Consider the following 12,502-nt stretch of genomic DNA (forward strand, 5'->3'; position numbering starts at 1 on the left):
TACATTTTCTAAATTTGCCGCTCTTATAATATTTTAAACTTTCGCGTTTTGAACACATATTAACTCACATTATACGAAACGAAACTGATTTACGTCGGTAAATCAAGGTAATTGAATATAATTCGCGTTAGACCCGTCTATAATGTGAGTTAATATGTTTGCCGCTCTTTTCTACTGACGGAAATGGCTTGAGAGAGAACCTACATAAATGTGACAGTAGAGGGTGGATTCAAATGATCAACATTTTCAGATTATGTGTGTATTTGTTAAATTAATTCAGTGAAAGCATGATAGGAAAAATGTATCTACATATAGGAGACCGAGTATGATTATCTCACGGGTTATATCTCATGAATAGAACATATTCTAGATATCTTGCCAGGCATCCACTCAATTTCATGTCTCTCTAATTGGACAGCTTTTTTCCATAGTTCTCTGCGAATAGCATCTTGTGGGAATCTGAATGGAAAGTAATGTAAAATGACAATACCAAATTTGATTATTAATTTGAAATAACTAGGTAGTTTTTTTATAGCTCCATCTCATGAAATAAAAAAGGAAAATACAAATCTGTAAGAAGGAATTTATTACTACATTTATAATTATATAGAAAATACCTAGACCAAACACAAGTTAATAAAATAGTCTACTTCATTTAGCATAACACCATCCCTATTATCCTCGCAATTTAAAAAGTCGTATGTTGTTATGAAAGTCGTATGCAGTTGTTACGTTTTAGCTTAGCACGGTAGTATTGAAAACAAATCGTCATGTTTTTTTCAAATTCTACTGAAGTTATCTGTTTACTACAAGTGAAAAGTGATTCCACTGTCCTTGGTATGAACTAAAATAGCTTCTGCACCACTTCACGACACATGAATATATTTTTAATTACAAAAAAACGTTGTTTTTATAAATCAATTTAGCCATTTGTCACTGACTGTCATCTCGGTCGTACTGAGATTGCCAATCGAGCAGTTTGTAAGTACCGCCTATCGCGGGGTAGTTTGCGTTGGGTCATAATTGAGCGGACAGAATACTTCCATGTATAGCATTTCGCTGACTCTAGCCATTTCCTCATATCGCCCTCACATTATTAACCGGAATTCACGGTGAACTTGCATTACGGAGCGTATGGCTGACCGCTACGCGTTTTGCGCCGTCTATATCCGAATTATCCGACAATTCCTACAAAACGGTTGAGGATCGGAAAAAAATTCCGAAACATGACTTGTCACAAATTATATGCTCTACAATCTTCATTTATATGTAAACATCATTGGAGCTATAGAAACCTTGATATTCGTGATAAAGCAATTTTTGTGACCTTTGACCTTGAATAAACTCCGGCGCGAACACGAGGTTTTCTATGACTTTTATCGTAATTTAAAGACCGCCGAAACGAAGGTGTAGTTATACGAGTTTCCAGCTTATTATTTGTCATTCCAGGGTCAAAACCTTTATTTGACTGGGTAACTAAGGAATCGCCAGTACGACGCTCAGACCGGCACGTTTGCACTTTAGTTCATGTATCTCCGAAACTAATGCAGATCCCACTCTCAAACTTTCCATGTATTTTTGATGGACTATAAGCTACATTTTGAGGCAAAAATAAAAATTTTCAAAAATACCGAACTTTATATAAATTTGACTTGAAATTTTCATTTCCGGTTTTTTGTATGAAAAAATTAAAAAATATCAAAATTGTTATAACTGCAAGATAAAGCAATTAAAATTGTATACAAACCAATATTAAACTTATTTTTCAGTTTATTAAATAATAGCTGCATCAGCTTTCGTAAAATGCTCTCCTCAATTTTCGTCCATTTTTTAAATGCTTCCAAACCGGAAACGGTGCAAAATAAAAAAAAAATAAAAGAATGCGTATTTTTAGAATATCGAGTAGTATAATTATTCCAAATTTCAGCAAATTCTATGACCTGACCCTTTTTTCGCTGCCCGCTTGGCGAGAAATGCCCCTATAGTGTAGTATAGTGTATTAATAGTGACAATAGTATTCAGTAAGTTTTGGAAGTTTTGGTTGGGACTGCTCAAACTGGGACTGCTTGCTTGAAGTAAGTGTGGTGTAAAAGTATAAATTCATATTAATTCATATATATATATATATTATAAATGCGGAAGTGTGTCTGTCTGTCTGTTACCTCTTCACGCTTAAACCACAAAACCGATTTAGTTGAATTTTGACATAGAGATATTTTGAGTCACGGGGAAGGACATAGGATAATTTTTATGTCGGGAATCATCCCTAAAGAGAGTGAAAAGGGGGGGTAGAATTCAGAGAGTTAATGAATTGCCTGATCACCAGCGAACTGATATACATGGAAGTATTCTGTCCGCTCAGTTATGACCCAACGTAAACTATTCGATTGTAGGCGGTGCTTACAAACTATTCGATTCGCAACTTCAGTTCGTCCGAGATGACAATCAGTGACGGTTGGCTAAATTGATTTATAAAAACAACGTTTTTTTGTTATTAAAAATGTCTTCATGTGTCGTGAAGTAGTGAAGAAGTTATTTTAGTTTATACCAAGGATAGTGGAATCACTTTTCACTTGTAGTAAACAGATAACTTCAGTAAAATTTGGAATAAACATGACGATTTGTTTTCAATACTACCGTGCTAAGCTAAAACGTAACAACTGCATACGACTTTCATAACAACATACGACTTTTTAAATTGCGAGGATAATAGGGATGGTGTTATGCCAAATGAAGTAGACTATTTTATTAACTTGTGCTTGGTTTAGGTATTTTCTATATAATTATAAATGTAGTAATGAATTCTTTCTTACAGATTTGTATTTTCCTTTTTTATTTCATGAGATGGAGCTGTAAAAAAAACTACCTAATTATTTCAAATTGCCTGGAAAGATATCTAGAATATTTTAATAACAAAACTTCCGTGAGACACAGACATATTAAATATATTAAGAACGGGTCACTCACGTATTTTAAGTCGAAAAACGCTCGACATGTTTCACTCCACAGACATGTGACATGTTTCAGACATGTGTCTGTTTTGGGTACTACGTCGGTGGACAGTGTGGACGAACCATTAGCGAATGACGTAGTGAGTGTTGTGTGCAACCCATCATTTGACAATAATGCCATAAACGAGGGTAGTTTCTCGCTCCCCCTGCCGCCACCGGCGCCTGCGCCGAGTCATCGGGCGCGGAGAGCTGCGGCCCGCAGTCTGCGCCGGTCCGTCACCGTAAACGCAAGCTCCTGATGACACTCCTCGGTACGGAGTGAAACATGTCGAGCGTTTTTCGACTTAAAATACGTGAGTGACCCGTTCTTAATATATTTAATATATCTAGAATATGTTCTATTCATGAGATATAACTCGTGAGATAATCATACCCGGTCTCCTATATGTAGATACACTTCCACTGAATTAATTTAACAAATACACACATTATCTGAAAATGTTGATCATTCGAATCCACCCTCTACCGTCACATATATGTAGGTTCTCTCTCAAGCCATTTCCGTCAGTAGCAAAGAGCGGCAAATTTAGAAAATGTAAGCGCGCGAACGGTTGTGGTCCCATACAAAATTTTAATTTTCCACCTTTTCTACTGACAAACTTGCTTCACCGGCTATATAAAATATTTCCATTGGAACTGAAAGTGGGGATTTATTGTGACTCCGCCTATTCAAATATTTTTGACCCGATTCGTGTACCCCTGTAAATTTTGAAGGCTGTATAGCCAGTCCGAATTCTAAGATCAAGTTTACCATACATTTACAATGGCGTACTTGATCTTAGAAAAACGGACAGACTATACCTGAACGTGACTTCGCACTGCCATACAAAATATACAAATTGATAATAAAATATACAAAATACTTATTATAGCGGAATACATTTATACAACAATGATATATTTACTTATGTTGAGTTAGTCTGTCATTTCATAACAACATTTTAACTAGTTATCTTTTAATCTGCATTAAATTATTATACGTGAATTATTTGACTGGTTCTTCAATGTATGGCATAAACCTATCCCTGTCCAAGTCATATTCTAATAAAATATGAACCGCAAACTCTCAGCGGCCAGTACGTACAGCAAGAAGGTTATTAGCGGATTAATGTCGCTGATTGGTAGTTATTGACATTATATGCATTTCATCTACACTTAGCTATGTACCATTAGTGTAATAAAGATGACTATTATTTTGTTTACCAGCTTTGATTACAGGCTCTGTAAACGCGTCGTCTTATTTAAATGTAGGCGTAATTTTGTATGTGTGCTAATTTGGCCCGAGAATTTGAACGGTAATGTTCCTAAAGGCGGTTTCCATACTAAATATATGCGTTCACTGCTGATCACTAATTGAAACGTATGCTCAAATTGAATGATTGCTAATACACTTTATTCAGGCGCTATGCTTACACAAGCTGCTGTTACTGATTCCACGCAGACGAAGTCGCGGGCAAAAGCTAGTATTTTCATAAACTTATGGTTTTCTCTAGCAGCTTCACTTTAACCTTTTGAACACACCAATGTAACGGGCTCAAGCGAACTAATGTAAACCTTACTTGAAAGTGTCAAGGTTACTTTGACAGCGTAAGCCATAACACCTATACCTACCTACCTAAACCTATGCCACCTTCCTACCTATACCTATAGTTGACCTATAAGTAGTTGTTCTTTGTGCTGTGGGCACGACTAGTAACGACAACTATATTGTCTTTGGCGTTCAAAAAGTTAATAAGTTTAATAACTGATGATTTTCGTTATACAAGAGCAGTATAAAAATACAAAAATCACTAAAGATGTGCCTCGGGCTTGCTTTAATGGGAATTGGGAACCGCCTGCGGCCCGACTCTGCCTTGGCTCTCTCGCTTCCCACTCTCGTTACAACTAATTATTTCATTAAACAAATGATCGTGATAATAAGAGTAACGTACCCGGGACACGGCCGAGTAGGAGGCGGTGAAGGAGTCGCACGGCTCGGACATGTACGTGGGGGACATGTCCGCGACCGGCTCCTCGGGCGGCTTCTCCGCTTTGCTCTCCTTCGGCTCCTCGGGAAGCACCTCCTGCACCGCCGGCTCCGCTTCGACTGTTTCTTGTTTCCCGCTTTTTGCTACGTCGGCGTAACTGTTAAAAAACAAACACTTATTTACTGAGTATGAAAACTGTTGACCCATTTGAAGTAGATATGGATATATCTAGATATGGATTTTTTCCCAAGGTGGACACTTATGGCCTGTGCACACCGACTGCGTATGCGTGACGTGCACGTGTACGTGCGGCGTTGTAGTATACAGATTCTTATGAGAGACGGCACACCGCTTGCGTGACGTGTGCGTGTGCGACTCCAACATTTTAGCGCACGCGCACGTACACGCAAGCAAGGTGTGCACAGGCCTTTAAGGGTTCGTTGTTTTGTGCGGCAATCGCAGCGTGAAACGCGTGGGGTCAATGTTTGGTAATTATATTATCTCATGTAAAATGATGTGCGTCCTACATATCACGTTTAACGCAGCGTTTATCGGATAAAACAACCGCGCCCTTGAACAGACATAGCGGCAAATGGCAATCGGCATGATGACAACAGACTATTTTATAATCTAACTGTTACTAATGATTTGTATAATGATATGTAGATATACTTACTTTACAACACGATGAGTACAGACTACGAATTCTGGTTTCGAATTCCATTGATGGTAGGTAATGTAAAACCGTGACTGCAACCAAATCCATTGTTGGCCTTTGGTCAGGAACCGGTAGTAGCAAGACGTTAGTTCTCCTTTTTGCATGACTGCAAAAAGGACATAAGAGACGTGTTGTTATATGTTAAAATTGTTATACAGTCAGCAGCAATAGTTGCTAAGCGGGCGAGATGTTCAAAATGATCTTGACGCGGCTTTATTGTTAAGAGAATAAGAGCTCGTCAAGGTCATTTTGAACACCTCGCCCGCTTAGCAACTTCTGCTGCTTACTGTACAGACCGGATTTTTAAAATGGGACAACTTTTATGTACAATTAACCCTTTAACCGCCACAGTCTGATATATAAGACATTACATATCCAACTCATTTCGCCACAGTCTGATAAATAAGGCATAGATCTGATTTGGTTTTTACAGCACATTTATAACTCCCGTAACTATGCCAACCTTACTCTGCGTGGTACAATTACTGTCGGTGGCGACACGAGCACGCTCGATCAAAAATTGCTGGCGGTTAAAAGGTTAAACAAGTACTTAGGGAATATAGAAAAAATAACCGCCTGATGTTGCATTGATCCTCAAATCTAAGTATATTGTATGCATCATAAGTAGACAGAGATTTTTCTAGCACGAACGAGGCAATCCGATATATGTATAGTTCATCTATCTCTATTTATCTATTCTTGTTCATTTATTTCCAAATGTGGCCTTTGTATAGCTTATAAGATAGGTATCGATAAACTAAATATCGGAAGGAAGTCACTAGCGTTGCCTATACTTCGTTTTTTTTTAGGATTAGAAATTAGGTAAACAATCTTGATGTGTCTCTTAATTGAAAAACACATTTTAAAAATAATTTACGGCAAATATGTAACAATTATTAATCTAATACGGTCATTTATATTCTTCTGCTTTCATAAGTAATAGTTTTATATTTTTATAAAGTGTTTTTCAATTAAAAGACATGTCAAGATCGCTTACCTTCTTGCAAGTTCTCTCTAATGCTAAAAAAAACGAACTATAGTTCGAGCTGGAAAAATTCTATATCTAATAATCATAAGCAAAAAAATGTACCAGGCAATAACTTACGAGCTTCATGGCAGTTGACAACCTTCTCTAGATCGTCAAAGTGGTAATAATCGTAGCCGGAGGTGCCGAGCACCTCAAAGGGCAGGTAGCCGATGATGGGCGGCGCGCGGTGGTCGAGGAACAGGAACTTCCACTCGAAGCTGTGGCGCGAGGTGAACTCGTTGCGGTTTGAGTCCACTAGCGACACGTCGCGGATCAGCTGCGGCGTGTGCAGGCGCCCCGTGCACACGAATAATCTGCGACACACACACACACACATACTGTATAATGCTACCAGTGGCGGATTTGCCGTAAGGCACAGTAGGCCCGGACCTATGGCGGCAAGATATTTAGGGCCGGCAAAATATGACAACAAATTCGCTGATGGTAACAAGAAATAACTCAAAATGTATTCAATATTATGGGTGCCTTGAAAGGGGCGGCTACAGGGCCTGGGATCTAGGGCGGCAAAAACTGCAAATCCGCCACTGAATGCTACTCAGCACAGGTAACCAATAAATGAAAGACGGAACATATAAGATAACTTGCGGTCACCATACAGTTGATCTTTGTTATCTGTGAGGCGGGCTGAAGGCGATACATTTCTGGCGTATACTTCCCATGTACATTTCTCTTTCGACTAGCAAAAGAAACTTAGTTCTAACTGGATTTGTGGTATAATTTCTATTCTGTTATTTAACTCCTGATTCCATAAATAACTTTGCCATGTTTTGTAAAATACACATGTATTTGCATGTACTATGAGCATAGTAAATTCGAAATTAAAAATAGAGTGTTTAACTCAGGTGAAAATCACCCCATAACTCGATTTACTACCAAAGTCCCTCAAAGGGAGAAATTGTTTTTTAGCGACACCGAATAAGAAATAAAATAGTTTCAGCCCACACTATTTCTCGAGTCCTTTGTATTAGTTTGTATGGGTGTACCCTGCCCCCCTTGTACGGCCCAACTTTGTTTACGCCGTCGTTTCTGCAAAAGAACCAAGGTCGACGACACATCTACCGCCAAAGGCGGTTCACTTAAATAACACGCGCTGATTTCTTGAACTTTACTTAAGTCCACAGTAAAATTTAGATCACGTTTATTTTGTGTACGACTGAAGTCCCGTGACTTCAGTCTCACGTTTCGATTCGAGTGGAGTTACTACCTAACGTAAAACTTTTTCGTTCCGGGCGAGTACTTTCTAAGATTTCTTAACAATTTATAAAGTCCTTTAAGATAATACAATCCTGACTTCAAAAAAGAATTAAATAAAATATTGTCCCTTTTATGGTATAGGTACCCAGATAAGATCTTTTGGATTTTTTTTCGCATTCAGTACCGAATAATAATTACAAACATAGAACTTTAACAAGTTAGATCAAGGACTCACCTATAACAACGCAGTAAACATAGTAAAATAAAGGACTTGTACATCTATTTACTCAGTTAATAAAATTACAAATGGTAGCGAGTGGCCGGCGCGGGCGGAGAAATGAAGCGCCCGCGCAGCCCGGTTTAAAAGCGGTTAAACTTTCGCGTGCCGCTCTCGCCGGAGCCCCCTAGCCGCTCGGACAACCGCCCAACTCCGGGCAAGCATCCCAAGTGATCTAGTATTAAATTATGCTTATTTTACCTGGATTCGTGATCGGCTCTATAAGGAAAGTCTTCATTATCTAGCGGCTCTGTGTTTGTACCTTAAAAGTGAAACACATTAGATTAAGTAAAAGTTATCAAAGTGGACGATTTATTAATATGTAGGTATATTAAAAACGGGTCGGGTCACTCACGTTGCGAGCCGACGCGAGCTCCCGATGAGCTCCTCGATACGGAGTAAAACATGTCGAGCTATTATGGACTTAAAATATGTATATTGTAACAGAATGACAGCCAAACGCGATGCAAACGCGCGTCCCGCGCAAGCCTGTCTGACTCGTGCGGCTCTTGCCCAAAAAACCGCTTCTGCACGCGATCCGAGCCTCGAAACGAGCCACGAGCCTACTGCTTACACTCGCGTCTCGTGGCTAGGCTCGCGGCTCGGCTCGTGGCTCGCACGCGAATGTACACCGCGGTTTTGGACCATCCATCCACCAACCATCTAACATCTACAGAAATGTACCAATGTGTATTGATTATACTCACGAAAGTGTCCGCTGAACTCTACCAGTTCGTACGTGCTTTCGTCTCTGAAGTCCAAAGTGCCGCGTCTCAGGTGACACTGGAACCGTATCTCGTTATCTAAAATACAACACACTGTTTGTTGAAAAACTTATATTACCTCAACATTTATTGCACCATAACGAAACAATGTATATTGCGGACTTCATGCCGAATCTCTCTACTTATCAATATTACGGAGATTTAGTTTTGATCTTTATTCCCACCTCAATAGACCCTTTACACTACTTTGATGGCATGATAGGGAAACTTATAAACGTCATCAAATAAGCGACGTTTATATTTTCTTATATAAACATAAAACTAACTTTCCTGAATTGAATTTACCAGTTGCCTGACAATTGATTATTAAGGATAAAATAATGCATCAATGTTATGGCAACGACCAGCCGGGCTAGCACAGGATTGGTGCAACAGTATCTCGCCATAGCGGGTAGTCCACCTCGCGGGTGAGATACAGTCGCGCCCTGTGCTAGGAATACCGATGAGAAACTTGGTAAGAATACGACATATCACTATAATAACTAGCAGCTCAGATTAAAAACAGATCGCAGTACATACAAGTATGGGTTGTTCGCTATTGCTGTGTGTGTAGCTTGGGATTTATTTGTTATTTCGTACAAGACAAATCATCGACGTCATTTTGTAAAAATTTATTTTGGGAAGTTCACATTTATGCCACGCTTTGGTTTCCCTCAACAAAAGCCAAGCGTAAACCAACAGATATCATACTAAGTATAACGGAATAAGGGGTATACGTTACTTTCTGACACGTACCCCATTCACGATACATAATCGGTTTCATAATTTTGACGCTACAAACTTACATGGAATGGCATAGGTACATACTGTATAGACTATCAGCCTTCTAAATTGATGACAACACTTTCCGTAGTCGGGTAAAATATATTAGGAAGGTTTCAAAAGTTAAAATATGAAGAGAAAAAAAACACTTCATCTCCACTTTACGTGCAGGAGTTTTTATTTTACCACTTTATCGGCCACAACGACGGACAGACTGACATACGGACATGACGAAAGTATTAATTAAAGGATAGTTCTCTAGTTCAGTACGGAACCCTCAAAAAAGCACCTGTTTCGAAACATTGAGCGCCAACCGTATGCGGAACAATCGCCTCCTTTAAAAATTAATGTTATGTGCGCCACGGGACATTATGCAAATACCGAAATGTAAATACTAGAATAGGCCTATGTGGATAAAGGTCATTATTATTCAGACATGGCAAGGCAAGCAAATGAAAACAATCACATTTGCATTCGCATTTCGCTCATATTTCGCAAAACCATAGACGTAGCCACATTTGCTAATATAAATAGAGATAGCAACAGGCGAGTCAATCAATGTAGAAAGCGTCTCTGTTTTAATATAAACGTTACAGGATAGCAACAGCTTAGCAGCAGAGCAAAAACACGCATAGGAAGTCAATGTTCTAAATAACAACCTTAAAATCTATCAACAAGTGATAAAATACAGTTCTTTACATCGCAGAACTTCCATTTTCAAACATAATAACATACATTATTTTTTTATTTGCACAGGCAGTCACAGTGGTTAATTAAATATAATTATTTGTTAAGTTCTATTAAAGGTTACAAAAATGGATGTGGTTTGTCAATTTATTATTGTAATGCTTATGAATAGACGCATTGCACTTTAAATAATACAATCAACCTTCACAAAAAGGCCTTAGCAACAGCTTAGCACATTTCTTTTTCATTGCAAAATGAAAATATTAGTGTGGCAAAAGATACTTAATTTTCAGGAGCAGAAATTTTATAGCAAACTGTTCAGATATATATTAAAATTATTAATAAAGTATTTGTTTTTACCTTGGTTTCCTCTTCGTATTGTGTCTACTGCTGTACCGGGACCCTGAAGTATATTGTACAAGTTTGGGTGATCATCCTCAAAAGCAAAATCAAAGATGCTTTTGTTCACCACATCACTCTGCAATTTAAACATGTTTTTAATTATTTCCTGAAGCTATGTTAAAGTTCGGTCACACAGCCGCATTTTCCGGGCGGGCCGTGAGCGCGGCGTGAGCGTTTTATATGTAAAAGCGGCGCGCCCCGCAGACGCGCCGCCCGCATAACGCGCCTGTGTGACGGAGCCTTAAATGAAAATATTTATGTAAAATAAAAACATTCATCTTACCATATTGTGGCCCAGTAACGATGTTATGCTCTCCGATACATAATAAACATGGCCGCTAGCAGAGAGGACCATCACAAAGCCCTCCAGTGCTTCCAAAACTAAATATGTAAATTCTTCATTTGACAAAAATGCTGGTTTCCAGTCTTCCTGTACGTCATGGACTCTTGATCTAACTGTTATTTCTAAAAGAAATATGATAATCATGAGATACATGGAACCAAAAGATGTAAGGAAAAATAAACTTTAGCAAAAACAAAATTATCTAAAGTAGTTTAAAAAAAAAGTATCACATTGTTTATACTACATTGGTGGCAAACAATCATAAGGCCCGCCTGATGGCATTTATAGTTCATTGGTATATTCTTAGCTTGACCCATGACTTTCTCTGCATATATTGACGATTTCCATGGTAAAAACTAATATACACATATCTTATGATTCAAACTTCAGGACTATTTCCATATAAAACTTTATTTAAATTGGTTTAACTTAATTTAAATATTCATTTATAATACTATTAGTCTATTAAGTATTCATGTTATTGAATATGACTGATTATGTTAATTCTGATCTGTATTGGTATCCTCTTTATAAAATACAAGAGACCATGTTAAGGCAACTACATAATAGGTCATCCAAAAACTATGGTTGTTTGAAGGACAATAGCATAATAAAAAACCGGACAAATGCGAGTCGGACTCGCCCACCAAGGGTTCCGTACTTTTTAGTATTTGTGTTATAGCGGCAACAGAAATGCATTATCTGTGAAAATTTCAACTCTCTAGCTATCACGTTTCATTAGATACAGCCTGGCGACAGACGGACGGACAGCGGAGTCTTAGTAATTGGGTCCCGTTTTACCCTTTGGGTATGGAACCCTAAAAACATAACCCCATGCCAATTACATAACTTACCATTGTGGTTTTTCAGAAATGATATAGTTGATTTTAAAACTGTAGATTTGTCCATCTTCCGATTATTTGAAGACACCATACTGCTCAGTTCATTGACTAGGAGATTAAACTGGTCTCGCCTTTTCTTCTCACTCATGTTCCTAGTCCTCCTACAATGTTAACAGGCCAAGTCATGTACTTTGATTTAAGTTTTATACATTAGAGCAGGTTATCTCAAACTTATAATATCAGGGTTTTTGGTGCGGGAATGTTTAACACTAAGTTACAGTAAGTAACAGTAAGTCAAAAAGAATGTAGAAACCAACACTATTTTAACATTAATAAGCACATTTGGAACTAATTACCTATTTTTAATTCATAGTTTTGTAATTATTTTGCAATAGACAAACTTATGAATACACAAAATCATTCCTGCACCAAAAACCCCAATTTATGCTCATACCCCTAGTAAATG

The 12,502-nt window shown here is 38.1% G+C and overlaps 1 protein-coding gene across 1 annotated transcript in view; it reads right to left on the reverse strand.

The window, feature by feature from the left end:
• Window positions 1–12,502, reverse strand: part of LOC134678953 (circadian locomoter output cycles protein kaput) — a 29,360-nt gene that overhangs the window by 15,950 nt on the left and 908 nt on the right. Inside the window, exons 2-9 of the mRNA XM_063537709.1 lie at window positions 12,049–12,197; window positions 11,135–11,316; window positions 10,810–10,927; window positions 8,923–9,018; window positions 8,417–8,477; window positions 6,802–7,037; window positions 5,655–5,802; window positions 4,943–5,135 (exon numbers count right to left, since the gene is read on the reverse strand). Of these exons, the coding sequence (XP_063393779.1) occupies window positions 4,943–5,135; window positions 5,655–5,802; window positions 6,802–7,037; window positions 8,417–8,477; window positions 8,923–9,018; window positions 10,810–10,927; window positions 11,135–11,316; window positions 12,049–12,197 (1,183 nt within the window). The remainder of the gene's footprint in view (window positions 1–4,942; window positions 5,136–5,654; window positions 5,803–6,801; window positions 7,038–8,416; window positions 8,478–8,922; window positions 9,019–10,809; window positions 10,928–11,134; window positions 11,317–12,048; window positions 12,198–12,502) is intronic.

Source organism: Cydia fagiglandana, chromosome Z (assembly GCF_963556715.1).
Source record: "Cydia fagiglandana chromosome Z, ilCydFagi1.1, whole genome shotgun sequence".
In the NCBI taxonomy this organism is placed as follows: Eukaryota; Metazoa; Arthropoda; class Insecta; order Lepidoptera; family Tortricidae; genus Cydia; species Cydia fagiglandana.